Below are 24,512 nucleotides of genomic sequence, written 5' to 3' on the forward strand. Positions count from 1 at the left end.
CAATATTATTATAGGTATATACCATAACAATAATAGTCATACTTAGCATATGATGATAATTAATATACCAAACAACTTATTATAATGACAATAATTATAATTATGATTAGTAATGGATAAAATTTGAAATAATTACAATGCTAATCATTATTGTAATTCATAATTATTGTAATAATAATAATAAATATAATAAAAGTAACAATGCTTTTTTTTAATATGTTGATTGTTCTATTTATAAGAAAAGAGATTACAAGAGAGTGTAGAGACACACCCATAAGCCGGACTCTAGCCAAAAATCCCGCGTACTATATAATGGTAGCCCTATAGGAAAAAAGGGATTAGTTTATATAAGTTAACCCACGTAAATATAGACAAAAATACATGGAGATAAGCTGTGAAATCTCAAAACCTGTTGAGGCCTCCGTCCTTAGCAAGGATGTCTGCCAGGGCATGGGATTCCCGCCAAGTATGACTCCAAAAGATGACTATATCCCAGCAAAAGTGAGTAATTTTATCAAATATCGGGCAAGGTACCAAGACAAGATGAGGAGTCAAATGCCCAGGAAATAATATTTTTGCCGTCTCCTTCAACAATTAGGGGTTGACCCCAGGAGGAGTTGAAGAGCTTATGACCGGAGAGAAGGGCCATGGACTCAGCGAGCTGGGAGTCGGTATGGCCAATATGGTTGGAGAAGGAAGCCAAAGTATGTCCTTCGCGGTCCCAGAAGGTGCCACCTACACCGGCTGGACTAAGGTTACAAAGAGAGCACCGGTCAAAATTAAGCTTTTGATTGCCCCCAGGAGGGAGGGGTCCAATTGTTAGCCTGGGAAATGCATGGCGGGCGGGAGCTATACAAGGATTGCCACTTTAAATGGAAAGAAGAGGAGGGTACACCCTTGAATCTCTTGTGGTTGGTAGCCCAAAAATGACCGAGGAGGTTATCTTGTTAAAGAGAACCGGTGTCATTAGTTTGTTTTCTTATCATAATGAAATTATAATACCTTAAAATAAACCCCTATTACTATATATTTAATGGAAAAGGATTACATAAGGTTGCAACCTTATACTATTGAATTAAGGTGCACCTAAAAAATCCTACAGAAGAAGTGTTCCACTGCAGGGAAAACCTCTTGATCATTTCGACCTCAAGATGTATGGACATGAAGAGGAAAAGCACTCCAAATGCAAAAAATATTGCATCTTGTAACGAGTTATCTAGACCGTCTATTTTTAAGATTTTTAACTGTTTATTGATTTGGTCAATCTGTGACATTTTGAATTTTTCAATTTTATAAATAGGGATAGAAATAGATTTTCAAGCTATCATAATGTTTCTGATGTCGGAATGACATCTCTAAACAAATTTTAAGATGCGCCTTATTTCTACAGTTTAAGGACGCAACCTTATACAAACCTCACCCATATTTAATTACCACTATTATAATTATTTATATAATTATATAGTATTTTAAACAATAATAATAGTAGGTCACTATCCTTCGATAGCTATTTGACAATATCTATTTTTTAATAATTATCTATATGCGGCTATTTGCGACCTATTCATCCCTAAATTTAGTTCAATGCCACAATGAATAAAATATGCTTAATCTTTGGTAACTAGAAATATAGTGACATGCATGGAATTCAAAGGTCTTCAAGGGATATTTTAGTAATTCATCAATAATAACTTAAATTAGTATAATTAATTATTTTAATTATAATAATTATTGGTATTAGTAAAAGTATACTATCAAAGATCACTATAGATGTAAATACTATTAATAGTACTAACAACCTAACTGTAATATTGCAACAAATATTATAAAAATCACAAAAATAACTAGAATCCCAATTGAATATTATTAATATCCCATACTCATAAAATGGAATTATGTAATTATAAGTTGGTAGTAATGAAATTATGATTATTAAGACTTTACATACATAATCATAATTATAAAATCCATATCATATTAATGAATTTATTTAAGTACTAAATATAGTTCTAATTAAATTTACTATAACTAAAATAATACCCCCATATGTTAATTTTTGGGAAGGAAGAGGGTTTGAAACCCCTTAAATACCATTAAAGGGTTCAAAAGATTACAAATTAATTTGAGGTTATGCTTTTAAATTTCTATATCAATATTGAAAAATTCCTAGATTGTCCCTATTCAGTGTTGGGAAGCTCAATCAATTAGGGTTGCTTTAATAGTTTTAACCCCAAAGAAGCCTCAACCGAATAATAATTAGGGGTAATTACCAAAGTACCCCAATTATTTTGGCTTCCCAACACAAAATAGGGGCAATTTAGAAATTTTTTATTTTTTAAGGATGTACCTGATTGATATAGAATTTTAAAAGCATAATTCCAGTGTGATATGTAATATTTTGACCCCTTTAGTGTTATTTTAAGGGGTTTCAACCAATGTTGTTAGATTCGCTTTGGAGTCTTTATCGGTTTGGTGAGAAAAATGAAATAATTTACTACTTCAGCCGATTCGAGGGAAGAGTTTGGACGTTTTTTAATTTAATATAAATAAATTAGATATTTATATATAAAATATATAAAAAATGGAAAAATTACAAATTAAAAATTAAAAAAATAAAGAAAATACTTTTATATTGGTATTTCTTTGCTAGCCGAAGCAGACCCAAATGCCCGAAGCAAACCCAAATCTGACCAAAGCAGCCCAAAGCGACCCGAATCTGACCGAAAAAACAGCACACGCTTCGCTTCGCTTTAGTATATTCCTAAAATTCGAAGGCTTCAGCCTCTTCGGCCGAAGTCAAGCGAATTTGACAACACTAGTTTCAACCCTCTTTTTGATATTTTCCCCGTAATATTTTATATCAAAATCTTGTGTTGACGTAAAATTATCACATAAACAATTCAATCATTTCAGTAAACTCGTATCCTATATCAACACAACATTTTAACGAAACCTGAGAAGCAGGTGCATGTTGCTAGTTATATATATAGTGACTATAAATTACCATAATGATATTAATGAATAAATAATATTTTTCCTATAATGAATAACTTTTCATAAATACGATAAATATACTCTTTTAAAATTATAAGTGAGATCGAAAGTATTATTTTAGCACTTGATTTTATAATTTCCCTGATCATATTTTTTAAGAAAACATAGGGTTTTAGGTAAACAAGACTATAGTACAAAGAATATTCTTTAAATTCTCTCAATTTATTCATTTCACTAAACAATTTCCTATCACTCATTTCCCGAGAAAAATAGATAGAAAATCATTATATTTTCTAACTCACTATATTTTTTCTTATAAAATGTATTTATCTCAATATTACATCATGTCATGATACCTGCTACGCAGGTGCATCTTACTAGTATATATAAAGGAATATGATTGGATAGAGAAAAATTACAAATTAATAAATAACAAGAGTAAAAGGCTTCTCTTGAAATAAAAAGCTTGAATGCCCAACAAACAAAAAACCCAACCAGAGTATTTCATGCGTTAAGGGGTTCCTCATATTTAGGAAAAATGAAGTGTGCTCCCCCTTCTGCACTCCCCACCATAATGGGGAGTACACTAGGACAATTATTTCTTCCAAGGTTTTCCAGCTAAAGTAGTCATATAATTAAAAATTAAAAATTAAAAATTAAAAATAAAGAGAACAATTGATGAAATGACAGGATTCTTCAGTAGGAACTCTTGTCTTTCACTTCAGCAAGACCCTGAAGCAGAATTACACCAATCGTTCAAGGACTAAAACAAAGCCAATCGACACCACAAGTAGATCGACCATGAAATGGCTTGTCCACCTAAAGATACAATTCCTTAAACAAAGAAAAAGCTCCACTATGCAGATACTGAATCAAGTTCCCATCAAGTTTTCCTACAGCAGAGTAACAAATAAATTACTACCAAAGGGGTTTAATGCCCCGCTTAAAATCGAGAGGATATATTTGCATCTTTGCATCCTAGGGGAACCTATGAAAAGAATTGCACTGGTTTATTCAAGCTTAAATGGATAGGAAACATGTAGCAGCAAAGTTTTCTTTTACTTTGGTAAATGTGAGCAGGGGGTTGGTACTAGGACATTCCTAGGGAGCCATAAAACTAATAATAGGTAAATGGCTATCCCTATGATTTTTATTTTTTTTTAATAGATATCATGGATATTTTTACTTCAAGCAGATCTGGCAAAAAGAGGCAATATGCTATGGAAAAGACGACATCAGATTCTAACATCATGCATAAATTACAATACACTAAATACCCAAAAAGGCTCCCAATAAGAAACAACTAAATATATACTATGGAAAAGAAATGAAGATCATACATTCTACCAGTGCAGACCAAACATAACAAGGTGAGGAATTAGATTTTTCGCCAGCACAATATGAAAACCAAAGACATTTAGTAAAGAAAATTACAATATCCCCATAAGAGACTACCGCTCCATAAAACATGTCAACACAATTCAAACAAGACTTTTTGCATAGATATAAAATTTACTTCGGAGGAGATGGGGCGCTAGCATTTTATGAAGGCGGGCAATTTGTTCCTCCTGGTTAATATCCTTGAACTCCTCTTGGAATTCCTCCAAACTTGCAAACTACAAGCATTTCAACCATGAATAAAAAGATTTGTACTAAAAATTCTAAACAGATATGCATTTTCACTTTTACAAAGAATAGTCATACAGTGTAAATATAGAGCACCGAGACTAACCTTTCCAGCATCAAGAAAATGCATCAGCATGAAGAGCTCATCCAAGTTATTCTGGAAAGAAATATATAAATAGCTATAAGTACAATATAAGTGAAACTACCAAGCAACAAGTTATAAATATACACATCAGAAAATAAAATCAACATAAAATCACCACAAAAATTGCATCAAAATGATTATATGACCAGCCGACAAAAGTAGACTAATTGAACACCTGGCAGGGTGAGAGTTAAAATGATGTTTAGCATAGCAACCAGATGGATTACATTTTTATTTCTTATAATGGGAACCAGATTGACAAGAATCCAGCAACTCATCCATATAGATATCAGATTCAATTTGATTGTCTATAGCCAGCACTTTGGGTTTTGTTAGTGGCAAAAAGAAGAAGCACAGCATTGTAAAATCTAGGGCATAAACAAACGTGATGCTTGTGACCATTCATAGCATAAACAACCTTCAGAAAAGACACATACAGGTAGAACCATTTTGTACACCAATTGACGTAAAACCAATTTAAATGGTACTGATAGAACAATGGGTCAGCACATGCCCTCAAAAAACTGAGGCCGCAGCATGTCCAGGCAACTTGCATACGTAAAACCAATTTGTGCAGTCTCAGTGAATGTAGCATGCCAAGTATTTACTTGATCGGAGAATCAAAGAGTGATGTTTAATTTATTCATTTGTATGCCCATCAATCACAGTTATTCGATAACAATTCCATCTTAATTAAAATAAATACCTGCAAGGATCCAAAATAGGAATTTGAAAGCTCAATGACCAAGTACCATTCTCAGTAGGGGCTATTCTATGGAGGGTCCCCAGACTGCTACAGCCAGGATCAGTTTTCAAAAACTTGGTGACTCCGACTTGGACTCACCTGAGTCAACCGGAACTGACATCCTGCCAGTTCCCAAGGGCTCCAACTCATCACCGACCGCCCCCCCCCCACCCCGCCCCACCCCGCCCTGCCGGAACACTGTATCAAACTGAGCGGCTCTGCGCAGAGACAGGCAGTTCCCACATCTTACCTGAGTCTGTACAGACTTGCTGAGTTCGATACAGTTCTGTGACTTCAAAAGAGAGGAAAAAAGCCAAAACCTCTTTTTTCACTTTCTAGCCACAAGGACGAGGTTCTAGGACTTCAAGAAAAGGGTTTGGGCTAATGTAGATGTCGTCTTCCAGATATAAGGCTTAGATTTACCCAAAAGACAAAAACAAAATGTAATATATCTGAGATTGATTTGGAGTTTGGATGATATTTCCGCAATCTGTTGATTGTGTCAAACTTGAAACCTAAAGATACCTCAGGGGTTCTGATTTGTGGCTTTTTAGGATCTTTTCGTAAATATTGGAGGCCACAATTTGAATGGAGTACAAGTTTGAAAGGATCAGGTTTGAAACTTTGGGTACGAGATATATGGGCTTCTTTTGTTCAATTTAGAATCCTGGAAAGGAATTTTCTTTATTTTTTTGGGGGGGACAAATAAAACAAAGCCCGTTATATTTTTGTCGCACTCTCGAAACAATATCCATAAGTAAACTTTTTTAAAAAAAAAACCTTTGAATGTATGTGAAAATATCTTAATACATGTTTGCATGTGGGAATCACTAGGTGTTTTTAAACTTGATGATGCCAATGAGATGTTCTGGGTTTGGTTTTTAAGCTTCTATCATGCCTACAGCCTACTTTGTTTCCAAAGTAAAATTTCCGCTCAAACAAATCATACATGAACATCTTTTTTACAACTGAATGCATGTGAACATAGTTTTTTGTACATGAGATGTTTTTAGTTCGCACTTATGCATCTAGCATGCTTACTTTCCAAAGCAACATTCTCTCAAAAAAAAATTAGCTAAAAAATATTTTTCAATTTTACAATATGTAGATAACATTGAAGAAGCCATTTTCTCCTTCTTCAAAACACTTTACACTGCTCCTTCGGGACCCAAACCCAGGATGTCTGACTTACGATTCCATTATGTTCCAGACCATTGGGCTCAATGTTTGGAACGGCCGTTTACTGAACCTAAAATCCTAGCGGCTTTAGCTGATATGGGTAATGATAAAGCCCCGAGCATGGACAGTCGTTCAAGGTTTTTTGGGACACCTTCAGATCCAATTTTATGGACTTTTTTGAAGAATTCTTCAATCGAGGAATTATCCACAAAGCCATGAACACGACCTTTATTGCCCTCATTCCCAAAATTGAAGGTGTTGAAGAACTCAAGGCCGATCAATTAGTTTGGTGAACTCCACTTATAAAATCCTATCCAAAGTGCTTGCCTCGAGGCTAAAGAGGTCCTCCCTTTCGTGATCTCCCTCTCCCAAAGTGCCTTCATCAAAGATAGGCAGATCCTAGATGGGATACTAATGGCACATGAATGCCTGCATTCCAGGCACCTGGCTAAACAACCAAGTCTTATTTTCAAGATCGATTGGGAAAAGGTGTATGACCACATGGATTGGGACATCCTGGACGAAACAATGAACCGGATGGGTTTCAGGAAGCAATGGAGAGGTGGATGCGAGGCTGTTATTCTCGGCCTTTCTTCTCCGTGCTCATCAACTGAACTCCGAAAGGTTATTTCCTATCATCTAGAGGTCTCCAACAAGGAGATCCCCTTTCCGCTTTGGGATCTCAGTGAAGGTCTTTAGCCAATCAATTACCCGTATGTTTTCCTAACAGGTTTCAAGAGCTGCCCTAGGGGCCTCATCGTCTCTCACCTACAGTATGTTGACAACACCCTAGTTTTTTAAATGCGGCCCCACAAGAAACTGAAACACTGCATCTCTTTCTTAAATGCTTTGAGTTTGCAACGGGCTTCAAAGTCAATATGGAGAAATCGACCATGATAGGTGTTCCTCTCACTATGTCAGAAACAAGAGCTCTCATTCCTGATTGGGATTGTAAAGTGGAAGACCTTCCTACCAGTTACCTTGGCATGCCACTGGGCCTCGACAAAACCTAAAAAGAGGTAGCGGTCCCATATTATTGACAAAGTCGATAGACACCTCACCAGGTGGAAAGGAAGATTCCTTTGGATCCACACTCATCAAGGCAACCCTAGCCAATACCCTCGTGTACCTTATGTCCCCATTCCACATGTCGGCGGCAGTCGCCAGCCGCTTAGAACAGTTGATGAGGAACTTCTTGTATGCAGGAGATGCTGATGCCAAAAAATACCAGCTTATATCTTGGGAAAAAGTTTGCCAACCCAAACACCTAAGCGGACTAAGCATCTGAATCTTCAAAACATAAAACACCGCTTTGCTTGGCAAATGGTGGTGGCACCTTGCTACACAAACCGACCTGCTCTGATCTCAAGTAATTCACTGCAAATACAAGATGCCTTCTAACAATTAGCTGCCGGAAGGGCGCACCTCGAGCTGAGCATCAGGGGCTTGGAAATCTTTCTTGTCTTCTCTCAATCTCTGCCAGAAAAATATTCGCTTCCATCGTAGGGAAGGCTGTCAGATCCGCTTTTGGTCCGACCTTTAGCTGGGCCACAACCCTTTCAGGGACCTCCCCCCTTCTCTTTTCACTATAGCAACCAACAAGCCATCTTCAATCGTAGACGAGACGCCCCCGTCAGGCAACATTAGAGTCTGGAACCCATCCTTCAGATGCCCTCTTACAGATCATGAAACCACAAACTTCCTCTCCTTATCCTCCTTGCTGCATTCAAACTTCCTAGCCCTTTCTGGGCCCGACCGCTTAGTGGTTCTCGGTGTATCCTTCTATAAAAAACTCTTGTTACTCCCCAATTTTCCTCATTCTCCGAAATCAATTGCAGCCCAAGTCTGATCATCCATTGCCCCCCCTAAAGTGCAAGCTTTCAATTGGATTGCATGCTCCGAAGAGACCCTCACTGTCGATCAATTCCAACTAAGGGGAGTTCCTATCCCCAATCATTATGTGATGTGTACCCATGAGGAAGAGACCAAACCCACCTTTTTATACAATGCAGACTGGCCTACGAACTTTGGAGCCTACTCCTCCATCTCTACGACCTTTCCTGGGTCACTCCTACCTCCCTACCGGTACTTTTCAACCTTTCAAGGGACATTGTGGCCAACTGCTGGTAAGCTCCTCTGGAAAACTTCCATAGCAGTCACGATTTGGGTGATTTGGATGGAGAGGAATTCGAGGATCTTCTGAGGGAACAAGTGTGAACCTTCGGCCCTATTCCACATAATCACCTCGAAGGTCGCTTTCTGGGCCTCCAACCACAAGACTTTCCTTCACCGCTGGAAAGACATCCTCCACACCCAATAGCCTCGAGTATCCAGATCAAGCAACTGGCCCTCCCCCCCGGACGGCCTCACAAAGCCTAACTTCGACGGGTGATCCTTTGGAAATCCCAGTCGGGCAAGAGTGGGTGGGGTCTTCCGAGACAACCTTGGCAACATTCTTGCCTCATTCTCCAAGAACATTGCCCACACTGACCCCCAATTCGCTGAGTCTTTGGCACTCCTCACCGGCCTCAAGCTCTTCGACCCCTCGTGGGCGCAACCACTTATTGTGGAGGGAGATGCACAAAACATTATCATCTGAGCCACAGGCTCGGCATCCCCACCTTGGCATTTGGCTTCGATTTTTTATGAGAATAACCATATTTGCAGGGATATGGCCGTCTTATGGAAGCATACCTGGAGAGAATCTAATACCCTAGCGAAACAACTGGCTAAAGAGGGAGCGTCATCCAGCAGTTCGGGGCATTCATAGACTGATTTTTGGGTTTTTTTCCTTTTCCTACTGGTACAGGGCAGATGTACTAGCTTACTTTTGGTTTTTCGATACCTTCTCCAATCGGGTTGTTTGGTACTAGGCCAAACCATTTTTTGTATAGGGCTGCCCCTCTAGGGTAGTCTATTCTTTTTGGCATGAGGCCCGATCTGTGGGGTACCTCTTGTAATTCCTTTCTTTTTAATACAACAGTTAACAGCATCAAAAAAAAAAATTTATTTTGATATACAAGTCTACATGCGTGTGTTGCTAATATTTCTTTTTCAACATGATGATGCTAATGAGATGTTTCTTTGTTGGGTTTTTATGCCTCGATCATGCTTCATTTCTCTCAAAAATAGTAAATAAACATTTTTTTACATTTAAACGTATGTGAAAATGAATTACATGTTTACATGTGGATTGTGAGCATCACTTATTATTTTTTCCTTTTCTTTTCCCCCTCTTCAACATGAGGATACTAATCAGATTTTTAGGTTGGGTTTTTATGCCTCTATCACCCTTACTTTGTTACAAAGTAACAGTTTCCCAAAAAAAAAATAGAACACTAAGTAAACTCTTCTTTCTTGAAAAGTAGTAAGCAAACGTTTTCTTTTTACATTTGAAAGTATATGAAATGTTTTCTTTCACTTGGACCCCTCGGCACTTCATGCATGTGGAAGCCTAGGTTCAAACTTCACAGTTCAAGCAATACTAGTTCCAAGATTTCAAGTGACCAATGTCACTACTCAAATACTTTCTACAGTTTTGGAAAACGTCAGCGGGGATGGGATCAAATGTGGCAGTATTGTGTGAAACAATGTAGAGGAGGATGGAATGTAGCATGGCAGTATGGGCTGAAGGTGGATGCTACAAGGGGAGATCAACCTATGTGTATTTTATGGGAAGTAGATATATGGCATTTGTTGAGGTTTGTGGCCTTTAAAGCCTGTGAGAGCATGTAATAATAATAAATATAGTGAATTGTGCATTTCAGTGTGAGTGTATGTTAGTTGACTGACTCAGGGATGGGTGTTCATCATGTCCAGAACCTTTCCCTTGGGCATAGGCACTACCGTTGGGGGTTACAAGAGGGCAATCCCTTGTTGAGGTCAAAGCGATGCCCTGGGACAATGTGTGCAGGCCAGGAGAGCTTTGTCGTCTCCTGTGTGCAGCCATAGTTTTATAAGAGTGAAAATCAAATTCTCAACAAACTTTCGCACAGCATGAACACATTACAACCGCATTCTAGGAAGCAACCTTATAGAAGGATACATGCACATGTGCATAGAGAAAGTCTCCCTTGCACCATAGTGATATGTGCATGTGACTTGCTTTTGGGGCGAACTCATAATCCACATACTAGGACCATGGTTCTACTATTTATTGGCCAGCTTTGACATGCCAATCATGAGCCCCCGCACATATTTGGGTCATGGGTCCCATTAGGTTGGTTTGAGAAGATAGTCATGGATCACGGTTTCTAGCATGGATGGAATACCCTGAGAGTCAGTTTTCTTGACCAATTGGTACCAATCCACTTTTAGAGGTATTTTTTAGTGTTTTAGAATTTTTTAAGAACTTCAAAAATTTTATTTTCAACTTTATTTATGTTCCTATAATTAATTTTTGAATTTATTATTTGGAATTCTACATAGCCACACCTTCAGCGGTCAACTAGCTAAGGTGAGGAGTGATGTTGTGGCATGTGATAAAAAACCTGTTTGTGCCAGCAAGCACTGCTTCGTGCAGCACATGAAAAATGACAGAAAATGGTTGAAGAGATAGGAAGATAGTGCTAATACACCACAAGAAGAAGACAAAGAGGATAATTTTGAGTCCCAACTTGAGTATGTAAGGAGGCTAGTCTATAAGATATGCACCACAAGAAGAGCAGCATGGGAAGACATATTGGTGAGAGGCACCTAGGACCTGGACAAGTCATGTAATACCTAGCATGGCAGGATGCAGCTTGGGTCATTCAGGTTAGGAACAATGGTGCGGTTTTCAGAAACTCTTTTTCAGGTGCTTTCATTGCTCTTTCTTTCCTGTAATTGGCTTCCTTTAGTTGCTGCCCAGCTTACCCAAGTCAAATTGACCCCGCATTTGTCCCAACTCCAGTCAAAGCAAATGATCATTAGGTCCATGTGGAGCAAAGCAATTAGGAAACACATTATGAAGCAATTGCTACGTGTTTTGCTAAGTGCTTTGATGATGTTATCATCCACTCAATGAGGTAAGAAGCCCCCAAATGCACATAAGCTTAGTGAGCCTTGCTTGGATACGGAGGTGGTCGGATTGATTTATTCATGGAGTAAAAGGAGATGTCGCGAGGGAAACAGGTCACACTAGGGTCAGATGGTCGGAAGGAACCTAATTTTTTTCTTGGTATATTGTCCATGAGGTACAGTCTTCAATGCTAATTTGGATGCATTCAACAAAATCAATACCAGAATACTCCGTTTTAAGTCAGTTGATAATGTGGTGGAGCCTATGGGGCAGGAGGCCTAGTTCAATTCATATTGATAATGCAAAAAACTACATGAATTCGAGGACGAGGCCTATGAACAAGAGAAAACATTGTGTTTGGAGCCCATGTGCAGCTCACTGTATTTGCCTGATGGTGGAAGCAATCGGTAAACTACATGAAGTTAAGGAGTACCTTGAGAAAGGGAAGAGAATCACAAAGGTCATATACAATCACTCCCAGGTCATAACCACAATGAGAAAATACACAGAGGGAGGAGAGATGATAAGGCCAGCTATTCCTAGATTTACCTTATACTTGATTATAAAGTCAATCCACAGGTCGCAAGATTGAAGAAGATGGTTGCCTTAATGAATGGGTTACTTCACCTATCTCAAGGACTCTGGCCGCAAGAGAAGTCAAAGAAAATCATGAATAGCCACAAGTTTTAGGATAAGTGTACGAAAATTGTTACTGTTATAGTCCACTCGTAGCAGTTCTGAAGATGGTTGATTCTAACAACAAGCCTGCCATGGGTTTCTATATAAAACAACAGAGTGTGCAAAGTAGACCATCAGAGCCAACTGCAAGTACTACAAAGCATCAGACATAATAGATGACCAGTGGAGTGCTCAACCGCACCACCCAATCCAAGCAGCAGGTAACCTTCAATATCCCTTATGTTGTGATTTATGTGCCATCAGCCTTGTGGAGGTTTCTTTATTTCACAACTAATCCATAGTGATGTATCATTCAAGAATGTGCTTAGGTTTTTTCTTTCACCCGGTTTACTGTTATAGCACCTTGAGATCGTGGATGGGGTGAAGTATTGCATTCAAAGATTGGAGCGAGATGCTGAAGTCAAAAAATTGAGACTTTGGAAGAGGTAAAGTTTGGTGTACGTGAAATTGCAAACTGCTGAAGACCTCTCTGCTGCATGATTTACGTGATCCACCTTTGTAACATTCTTCTGTTTATGGTTTTATTCTTTTAGCATGCTCTATTTATGGATGCGCAAGGAGATTTTGGGTCAAGCCTTGCAATAAGAAATTGAACACATCTAGAACTGGGTTAACTTTTAAATTTTTGTCCAATGCAAAGCATCATACCATTCCATTGTATTTTATTCCAGTGATTGTATTCGAACGTGACCATTATCTTTCTTTTCAATAAATGGTGGGAGATACAGGGAAATGAGACCTCCTATGTGCAAGCAATTGCAATCCGGTTTCTGAGTCAAACATGTTTTGCAACAGGTCTGAGCCTATCCAGAGCACATTCCAATGGACCCACACATAGAGGAACAAGTTAGTTATAGCAAAGATTCCTAAATTGGACTGCATGCACTACAATTTAGACTTGAGAAAGAGGCAGTTGACAATGAAAGAGCAAGATTACAACCATAAAAATCTCGATGACATATTTGCGAAAGATTCAAAGGAATGGCTAGTGGAGAAGGAAGAAGCGATCCTCAACAAGAGAGTGCTAAAAGATGCGATCAGACCAATCAATAAGGAAAAAGAACAGGACGGGGATGATGAGTACACTCAACAGGAGGATGAGGACAAGAAGAAGGAGATGGACAAGATGATGATATCTCCGATGGCAATGGAAAAGATGGCGATGGCAACTCCACGGGCTGAGGTGACAAGCAAGGGGAAGACAAGCACAAGGAAGGCAGGGGTGTGGGCACGATCTTTGGACTAGCCATGGGGGCTAGCAACCCCCTCCATAAATTCCAGGCCCACTACCAAGACAGCGATGGAGATTATGATCCTGGGCCAACTTATCCATGGAATAAGTAATACGGACTGGCAAGAAATGAGAGGCTTTAGTGAGTCAGTCCACAATGACCCAAATACTATCGTGCCCCAAACTTAATCTAGGCAAGTCAGTCACGAAATCCATCGTTAGGTGGCTCCCACTTCCATCCTGGCACAGTTAAGGGTTGTAGTTGCCCAGCAGGTTTCTGATGTTCAGCCTTCACTTACTGATAGGTCAAGCACTTGGAAACAAATTGTGCTACCATGACATTCATGTTGGCTGTAGACTGTACTATAGGATTGGAATGCCTCTCTTCTTTGAGTGTATTTATGACTTTAGCAGACTATAGTCTCTGTGATTCTAGTAGTTATTTTGTGCATTTGGTTGGGTGTCAATCTTCTTTAATATGAAGTACAAACTTGGACGACTTGAGACATATGCATTTGCACTTGTAACCGTGTAAATCGGTTTCATAGTTGCCTAGTGTGCTTAATGGTAACTGCCAAATATTATATAGTTATTCACCATTTTTTATTTACAGATCAGTAGATCACATTTTAAATTTGAATGTGAATCACTTGGAAGCTGGAAGTTAGAAAAGTTAGAAACATGGAACGTCATGTATAGGCTACAGAATTTTCTTTTCCCCCCGTTTTTCCTATTTCCTCATTTTTCTGGATTTCTTCTGTTATTTTTATTGGACCTGACAAGACTAGCAGTGCCAACTCAGTACTCAACAAGTTGACTCGGACCTGGCCCTTCACGGTGTCCAGCGTCAGTCCACGTTTTTGAATATTGATCTATATTCCAGCATTGATTTGTTGAACAACATATGCACACAGGAGTTTAAGTCAAAACACATATGGAAGCAAGACATCAGAGGAAAAAAGGATGGCTTTCAAGTTCTGTGAAGCCAGTCGATGAATCAAAACACAGATATCCCTCCGTAATATGCTATGATATAGATTGAACTCCATGCATGCTGATAAATTAAATTACCCCTAACCTTGTCCTCCGCCACATCACAGATCGTAGGCCATAGTCTTGAAGGTCTTCGGATTACAGTCCTTGTCAAGGAAGTCAGTGGCCTATAGTTCTCAAGATGATTTATTTTTTTTTGTTGGTTTTCACAATGCATTGTTTTTAGTTGATTGGGAAATAGATATTGTGTATAAAGATCACCATTATCATCAGAGCCTTTTCCCAACTATTTGGGGTCGGCTATACAAATCCCGGTCAATCATTCTGCTCAATCAAGGACCATACTCTCAGTGAAGCCATAAATCCCCATATCTTTTCTTACTACTTCCAACCATGCTCTCCACTCTCATTATGTATAAAGAAATAATATCCAAAACAAGTTCTGCATTACTAAAATAGGGTAAATTTAGGAAAAACACAAGCAAAAAAAACAAGCCCATGACATTTAATATCCCCAAAAAGGAAAGCTCTAATATACCCCATAGGAATCTGCAATTGCAAATGTCAACCAGTTTATTCATATGCCATACTAGTTCAAAGTGAAGTACTCATGACTGTCGCTAGAGGAATAACATCCAATGACAACCAGACAGAATGATACATGAATCATCAAGAGCAACGAGATGAAACCAGCCAAAGCAACCATAGTATGGACTTCTAGAGATGTCACATGGCTCCATTCTACAGAGTCATTTCAATACCATAATTGAGGCAAATTAAGAGGAAATACACCACATTTACAAGCTAAGGAACAATAGCACTCTGGCATATTATTCTATGTCCCTTCCAGGACAACAGAAGATCCAACATATTTCTAAAAGAAACACACCTGAAGAGGAGTGCCAGTTAGAAGAACACGGTGCTTAGTAGTGTACTGTTTTAATATCTGAAATAATTTCGAATCCTTGTTCTTGAGGCGGTGACCCTCATCAACTATCTGCAAAAGAGTACAACAGCATTAGAGAGATGACAGATCAACAAATGAGCAAAAGAAGTCCTCATTTCAAGGGTTGAGATGGATACCATGCATTCCCACTTTATTGGTTTTAAGGATGGTGTATCAAAGTTAATCATTTCATATGAAGTTAGAAGTACATCAAATTTTATCCTATCTTGCATGCTTTGTTTGGAAGGAGGGACTTGTTTTCCTTTCCACTTGTGTTTCTTTGGTTTCATTTTTGGTCGCAGGAACTCATATTGCCTTATGACTGACCGAGCTTGAGCACTCCCAACATACATCACCTAGAACAAGAAGATATGATTAAAACCTCAGGAAACCCTAAAGATAGAAGTAAAGAGGTCTAGTCCGCATCTCAAGAAAACCAAAACTTCTACATACAACATTCATTTGTGGGGCCCATGTTGCAAATTCACGCTCCCAGTTGCGTAATGTCGAAAGAGGTGCCACTACTAAGTAAGGAAAGATCTTCTCTTCAAAAAGAGATGCCAAAAAGGCTATACTCTGCACAGTTTTCCCTGCACTCAACAAAGCAAAAAGCCATATCCATATAAAAAAAAGAAAAAAAATCCAACAAAAAAGGGGGAAAAAAACAACCAACATATATAAACTCACCGAGGCCCATCTCATCAGCAAGAATAACATGTGTTTCCTTAGACCATGAAAAGCGTAAGAAATTCAATCCCTCAAGCTGATACGGATGTAAGGAACCTTCCAAAATTCCAGCAAAAGATTAGATGGAAGACCAAAAGATATACTAGCAGCAGGAACAAAATACAACTACAACCATTCAAATAACCAAATACCGCCAGAAAGAAAATCAGGGGTTTTATCAAATTGTTGAAAGTCCTTTTGCTTGCGTTTTGCTTCTTTGGTGCCCCGATTTGAGTTCTTTGACTTGCTTTTTTTATCAGCCTTTGATTGTAGCGAATAAAATCTATCTATTTTAGATTGAAATGGAGAAATATCTGATCCGACTTCCCAAGTGCATTCGTCATATGAAAGCTCTTTCCATTTCACGAGATACTCACGCTTCTCACTATCCTTCCTGGAAAACTACTAGTATCAATTTAATTTCATATAACCACAAAATAAAAACAACAAAAGGAGGTTAGAAAAAGGGAGGAAAAGTATCTATTATCATGGTATACAATCATCTATAGCAGCACACAATTATTTGCCCCAGACCATTAGAGAAACAAAGCATATGGTACCAAAGTATGATGTGATACTGAATAAAATTTAGATAAGAAAAGCAGATTAACCATATTCAAAGATGGCATCAGAATGTAAATAAAGTGATTGAATTTTAAAGAATAAGCTCTGCAACAGCAGAGCAATTAAAGCATACAACCTGGACATTTAAATAAAACAATTCACAATGCTGCAGCTTGATTCACTAATTGATCCATAGGAAACTTAAGGATAGACATGCATAATTTCCCCACATTGTGGAAGAAATGGAGGCAAAGTTGACAATTCTAAAATACTTGCAATCTACTTAAAAATGTTATCTGGAATTGGAAACCACAGATCAAATGCAGAGCTATATCCTAGAGCCCATATCTACCAATGAAATATTGCACACCTCCACTAACAATGCAAAAGTAACATTACAGAAGCAAAAACATCACCCTAAACATAATTACACAACCTGGTAGCAATGATTCGATCAACGGTAGTCCACTCTGGTCTAATAGACACATAATCCTCTTCTGAAGTATTTGAACCCATCTTTTGATGGAAGTTGTTTACTTTAGTCCTCAAACGAGGAATTTTCTTGAAAGCCTTTTGTACTTCTTCCTCAAGCAACCTACAGAAAGCACGTTGATGATTGGTAAATTGAAAACGTTTGTGTAATTCCTTATCAAGCAACATTTAGCCCCATACCAATTTATCGATAAAATAAATAAATAAATAACCAGAATTAGTGGAAACTGCACAAATTAGCACTATAAGCCGATCAAGCTAACTATACCAAGAAGCAAGGCCATAAATGTGAAACTATAGAGACTTTGCTTAGAGTACATTGAAATTGCATGAGAACAATCCCACAGAAAGTTCAAGGAATTCTATGAGTTTGTAGATACAACACCTTCAGATAAAAAAAGCTCGAATAAACCAAAGAAAAGGTGCAAAGGATATCTCCAATGGAGGCCTAATCTTCTCAAATGGAAGTGAGCAAGTGATGTACGAGTGTTGCATGAAGAAAACCAGCAGACAGACATGTGAAGAGTGTAGATGAGTCAAAATGCAGATTATTGGAATATTGATAACTTGAGATAACACAGAAGTCAGGCATTGACTTAGCAAGAATAAAGTATGAAAGCCAAAGAAATAGCAGACATCTTGAGCTCATCGTATGGTACTAAAGGAAGGCATACAACAAGAGATACAATAGGTAAAGGCTGGATACTAAGAACGATCCTTGTATTTAAGATGTGTAACTTGTTTGTTACTACCCATAAGGAGACAGGCTAGAACATAATGCACTCCCTTAGAAGTTTGAATGTCAATACAAAATATTAACATCCCAAAATGAATGTTCAATAACTTAGAACGTAGAACTACCATGAGCAGTGCAAATAAGACAATCCCTTCCACTTCACAAGGTACTGTTTGACAAATTTTGGTTTTGTGCTGCCTTTTGGTGCTTCACCCTCATCAACCTCACATGGTCTCATTTCGCAGTCCAAAATCTTTTCAATATTTTCCAGAGGGCTAACCTGTAACATATAATCATCATTGTCACACATGGAATAAAGAATCTAAACTAATAACCAGTTGCAAATGGTTTGCACTTGTATATTACACATTCAGGGCAACTCCAACTGCCACGAGGCATGATCTTAAGAGGTGGAAGCAGACACTTCAAATGGTAAGCATAATTGCATGTGTCACAGGAACGAAGTTTGCCACTGTCTCCACAGCTTTGACATGTGTCGTCTTTCTGCAATAAGCATAAGCATTGAATCTAAGATTGGACAACTACCAGAAGAAAAAAAAACACTACAAAACATGAAGCAACATAAGAATCAATATCACAATTTCAATATATTGAACTAACTGGCAAGTAATGGTCTCATGGGAGATAATCCAGGAGAATGGAGAGCTTGATGAAGATGTCACACATAGAGTTAGAGATGGGTGGGCGAAGTGGATATGTGCATCCAGAGTTTTATGTGATCGCCACATATCAATGAAATTGAAGGGAAAGTTTTATAAGACGACTGTAAAACTATTCATGCTTTATGGGACAGAATGTTGGGCGGTTCAGAAATAACATATCCATAGGATGAGTATAGTAGCTGAGATGAGAATGTTGAGATGGCTGAATGGCAAGACAAGAAAGGATAGAATTCAGAATGAATACATCCAAAGGAACTTAGGGGTGGCTCCAATGGGCGATAAGACGAGAGAAAGTAAATAGGTGAGCTGGCCAAGTGTAGCGTAGACCTAATACAACACCAATTAGAATGGGCGATTTGGTTCAAGTGGAAGGCTCTATAAGGGTAAGGGGAAGGCCCAAAAGAACATGGATGAAAGTAGTGAGAGATATGAGGACCGATCGTCAGACTGAGGGTATGGAACATGATAGAGCAAAATGGCAGAACAAGATTCATGTAGCTGACGCCAAATAGTTGGGATAAGGCTTGAAAGATGATGATGGGACACAAATTATTCCACATCAAAATAAGGTTTTAAAATCCATGCAAAATACCCATGAAATTACGATATTGGATAGCTAGTATGAGGATATAGCTCGTGATAGAGCAAAATGGCGCAACAAGATTCGTGTAGTTGATGCCAAATTGTTGGGATAAGGTTCGAATGATGATGATGGGACACAAATTGTTCCACATAAAAATAAGGTTGTACGATCCATGCAAAGTGCCCATGAAATTAGATAGCAAATATCATGCTCAAAATTCCAAAGAGTAAATAAGTACAATACCATTAGAATCCACCAGAAGAAAAGTAGATATAACAAGTCATTGCCATGGCCTAAAACCACAAGGAAACTCTGCAATTTCCAGCCATTCTATCCTGCCACTGTCCTCTTCCTTGACCACACTAGTGTGGAATTTATTCTATCATTCCACCATACTTTTCAACCCAAATCTTTCTCACCATTCTATGTTCAAAATATCAGGGTAATTTTGATGATTGTGTGAAGGCAATTTTCCATACAGAAAAGAAAATCTCAGGTAGAGACCCACAAAATGCAAAATATATAACACAGATTCAATGACATCAAGATATTCATGAAAAATGGCATATTACAGATCCTGAAACCCAAAAAATAATCTTATTTTCAGATATATTGAAGATAAATATGAAGCCTTCCTACAAACCTATACAGAGACCACACATGAAAGAACAAATCATAGAAAGTTAGAAACTGCATTAAATTCTGCAAAATAGTCAAGCTGCAATTGACATGCACAAATCTTCACGAAAGGATGTGAATTCCAAATAGAAGAATCTATATCAGGGCGATTGCAGTTTGAAGAAGACATATATAATAATCAAGCACTGGATAATTTCCCACATCACAGAAAGCAGCTCATACAGTATTTCTTTCATGAACACATGGTAAACAGCAACATGCCCAAGATGAATCATCAGCACTACAGAGATTATAGGATGGAGAGAAACATACAGCATCAGGCCTTATAATCCTCTCGGACCTATTTTGATCAGGCTTATCCCCCTTAACGTTTGTCATAGCTTCCATATCGTCGTCTGAATCATCCACATTATACATAGGCTTCCTCCCTGTTCTGACTCGAAGTCTCTCGGCCATGCTGCTCAAATCCTAGAAACATGGAATGGAAATAGATACTTAAGCAAGTATTCCAATAAAGATTGATACTGACGTCATTAGCAGGATAAAAATAATACCACTAATGAGCTTAAGTTCTAATAACTTATCCTGCTAGTGATCCAGTTAAGGTCATAAATTCAAACAAATTCCCAAAAAGATGATAACTGATGGAATGAACTCACTCAATAAGCATTAGACAGATTATATGCTAGGTTGTATAGGAACAAGCACCAATATTATACGTGTGCATGTGTTTGCAAGTGTATGGAAACATATATTTTAACCTTACCCATGTAGATAATTTTTAAAAATGGAGCACATGTAGTTCATAGTCAAAGATCCCATTCTCAAAGAAGATTCTTTTTGAGAAGATAAAAGGGCCATAAATGAATCCAATGTGCATGCCAAACAGATAAGAAACATAAAAATTTCAAACATGCTTGAGCAACAAGTACTGTCATGAAGCAACAATTTATCACTTTTTGAATTTATCATCTCAAATAGCTTGAAAATTTTGTAAAAACCACCAGAAATCACAATTCTAATATCTATACATGGCACGCGGTTCAATTTTAACTATGACTACCAAGAATCAGTCATACTTCAACATCATGTTGTTGTATGGAGAAGTTTAAACTACAAAGCTAAAACCAGCACTTGTAACAGATGGATGAGTGAGAATAAATGAAGACAAGCATGGAGAGACACTGAAGGGACCACAAATTTTGTTGGATAGAAAGTAAGAGAAGCATAGGCAATAAGAGAAAAGATGTCTCACTACACAAAGACATGACTAATTAAATAGTGCATTGAGACTTAATTGTAGAAATATACATATTTGGTTTCAGCACCTTGAGAGACATAAAGAACCTCCTAAAACAGAACAACTAGAGAACTGTGATTTTATCATGCCAGAGTATACTGGCCTAAATATACTCAATATCATGAAAGAGAAACTGAACATGCAATGAAGTGAACTCATTAACTGCACCAATAGAACAAGATTTCCAAAGCCTAACCTGCTGATATATTTTTTTCGGCTTCAATTTGTAATACTCAGGTTGTGATTGACCAGATGAAATAAAATAAAACCCATTTGTTTGGAGCAAATATTATTGATGATAAACTCAACATATTTAGCAAATAGCAATAATAATAATCTCCAATGAGTAACAAAGTTTTTTTCTTCCAGAAACTCCCCGTGATCAATAATGGACTCCAACAAAAATACGTTGGAAATAACTATTTTTTGCAGTAACAATCACTCAATGAATTACAAAAACACTATATTAAACATACAATAATCCATCATTCTCTTGAAATTTTATTCACTAACCCCAGTGGTCACAAAACCCAATCCATAATTTCTCAAATCATTGGTAAAACAAAAGAAAAAAAGTAACACGCATTCTAACCATAGCATGATAAAATTCTTCTCATTTCCTCATCTTCTCTTTCTTTCTCAAATATGATGCCAACTACTAAAATAAATAATATATCCTACAAATGCAAGAACAAAAACTCTAGACATCAAATTCACAGACAAAACTTATATAACCCTGGTAAGAACTCACCATATCTCACAGATAATTTACCAGGCAAAAAACACACACAAAAGAGTCACGAAAATCAGAATTCATAAACAGGAGTGAAGAAGCATTTTACCATGACTCTCACCCAGCAGAGACACTGAACACAGAGAAGAGAACAGACAGGGCGAGGGGGTCTGTATTTAGGATGGTTTTGGATCTAAATTTATATCACAGAGAGCATAATTTGGGCGTCCCCGCCTTTGCCACGGTTTCTCGCCGCGATAGTAATTTCCGGCCATTTTCTGACAGGGACTGTATTTGGCATCACCTTTTGAAAGAATTCCGGAACAACCCTAACATTGAAAATGACGAAACTGCCCCCCTAGCTCATTGCATAGTGAAAATGAGCTGTATCTACCTAATTCTTGAGGAATGGGCTAAGAAGGGGTCAACGTGTGTAGAAGTTTTATCTAAAATATCGAGGTGCGGTAATGGACCAGACCAGACCGACTTTAGGAGTAGAACTGACCTGGGTCTAGGTATGGGTCTAAAATTAGACTCGACGAGTCCGGTTCGGGTCCAAATCTTGCATCCGAAAACTATTTGGGTACATCATCATCATCATAGTCTGTTTCTAATTAATTAGGGTAAGCTACACGAATCTTGATCCGTAATTCTACTCTATTAAAGGTCATACTTTAGTAAGGTCATAAATCCCTATATTTTTTTGTAGTATTTCCTACCACATCTTTTTGGGCCTACCCCTGTCACTTTTCAATCCTTCTACTTGAACTAACGCGCACCTCTAGGAGGTGTTATATTTGATAGGTGTCACACATGGCCACAAAGCCCGAATAATTGTTTCGGGTCCCAAACTATGGAATATATTTAAATATAGTTAAATGCATAGATATTTTAATTTTTGACTCGGGTCCAGGGCCCACACTATAGTTTCAGGTCTGGGTCCGGATCCCATATCATTTTTTAGGCCATCGCAACCCCTAAAAATACCATGATAAAAAATGTTGATTGTGGAACACTTCTATTCGATATACAATTAAGGCCATGACCTTTGCACAAAATTACCTTTCTCAAATCATTTCACAAAAGGAAAAAGTTTACATAAGGTTGCAATTTGCAACCTTGTACTAATAACGAAATGTGCATCTCAAATATCCTACATAAGAGAGTGTTCCTGCATTGGAGAACCTTCCAATTGATTATCTCGAGCTCGAGACATATGGACATGGAAAAGAAAATAAATTCTGAATCCAAAAAATAGTTGCATTCTATAATAAATTATCTAGACCATCTATTTTCAAGATTTTGAAATGTTTATTTGATCTGTTAAATCTGTATGGTTTTTAAATTTTAAAATTTTATAACTAGAGATGAAATTATATTTTCAAGCCATCATAATGTTTCCAACACCAAAATGATATCTCTTAGTAAATTTTAGAGGCATGTCTCACTTCTACACTATAAGAAGACAACCTTATAGAAACCACACCCTTTATAAAAAGTTGGTGTTTTTATAAGACGATAATCTTAATCAAAGTAAGTCGCACTCCAAACTCCATTGGAAGATGTTATTTCAACTTTGGAAATTCCTAAGATGGCTTAAAATTTTATTTATACTCCTAATTATGAAACTTAAAGCTCAAACAGTGGTATAAATCAACTAGATCCATAAGTAATTCATTATAAGTACCTCACGTCCATATATCTTAACGTCAACATGATCAATTTGGGAGCTTTCCAACATCTATACAAACCACATCTTTTATAAAAAAAACATGGTGTTTTTATAAGGAGATAATCTTAATCAAAGTAAGTCGCACTCCAAACTCCATTGGAAGATGTAATTTCAACATTGGAAATTCCTAAGATGGCTTAAAATTTTATTTCTGCCCCTAATTATGAAACTTAAAGCTCAAAAAATGGTATAAATCAAGCAAATACATAAGTACTTCATTACAAGTACTTTACGTCCATATATCTTAAAGTCAACATGATCAATTTGAGAGCTTTCCAACATCGAAACAATCTTTTCCAGTGAACTTTTTATGCGCATTTTACTTGTATAGTATAAAAAGTGGGCCCTTATATAAATTTTTGCCTTTACAAAAACATGACCACATCGTATAATTTAATACTCAAATGTACTTCATAAGTTTCATGGTACCTACACAAAAAAATGTTTGAAATACTTAAATTGCCCTAATTCTATTTTGGGAAGCCTGAAAGCAGCATTTTGGTAAATTTTTCTCACTTAAAGGTCATTGGCAAGTGACATGAATACCTCTAGTTAAGACTTAAGAACTTGAAAAAGGATTTCCAAAAAAAAAAAAAAATGTGAGTTCCTTGTTACTAATATTGGATAAAGAGATGTAAAATAACTAGAGACTGTAATTAAAAAGAGTGATGATAGAAACCCTCTTTGTTCAAATGTACAAACACCAAACAAAGATTTTTAATGAAAAAAAGTTAGGAATTCCTAATCTGAATATGCAAGGTTAGAAT

General features: G+C 37.5%; 1 protein-coding gene across 2 annotated transcripts in view; it reads right to left on the reverse strand.

Moving 5' to 3' along the window:
* PKL (chromatin remodeling factor CHD3 (PICKLE)) overlaps positions 1–22,408 on the reverse strand; it is a 54,605-nt gene extending 32,197 nt beyond the window's left edge. For both annotated transcript variants that reach the window (XM_011623839.3, XM_006841110.4), the window contains exons 1-12: positions 22,123–22,408; positions 20,293–20,448; positions 18,442–18,579; positions 18,201–18,355; positions 17,284–17,442; positions 16,436–16,677; positions 16,245–16,340; positions 16,011–16,147; positions 15,695–15,913; positions 15,501–15,608; positions 4,727–4,777; positions 4,511–4,610 (exon numbers count right to left, since the gene is read on the reverse strand). In XM_011623839.3, the coding sequence (XP_011622141.1) occupies positions 4,511–4,610; positions 4,727–4,777; positions 15,501–15,608; positions 15,695–15,913; positions 16,011–16,147; positions 16,245–16,340; positions 16,436–16,677; positions 17,284–17,442; positions 18,201–18,355; positions 18,442–18,579; positions 20,293–20,448; positions 22,123–22,125 (1,564 nt within the window). In that variant the 5' untranslated portion in view covers positions 22,126–22,408. The remainder of the gene's footprint in view (positions 1–4,510; positions 4,611–4,726; positions 4,778–15,500; positions 15,609–15,694; positions 15,914–16,010; positions 16,148–16,244; positions 16,341–16,435; positions 16,678–17,283; positions 17,443–18,200; positions 18,356–18,441; positions 18,580–20,292; positions 20,449–22,122) is intronic.
* Positions 22,409–24,512: the final 2,104 nt, after the last annotated feature.

The sequence above is a fragment of the Amborella trichopoda genome, chromosome 12, assembly GCF_054954075.1.
Source record: "Amborella trichopoda isolate Santa Cruz 75 chromosome 12, AtrichopodaSantaCruz75HAP2 v2.0, whole genome shotgun sequence".
Taxonomy (NCBI): Eukaryota; Viridiplantae; Streptophyta; class Magnoliopsida; order Amborellales; family Amborellaceae; genus Amborella; species Amborella trichopoda.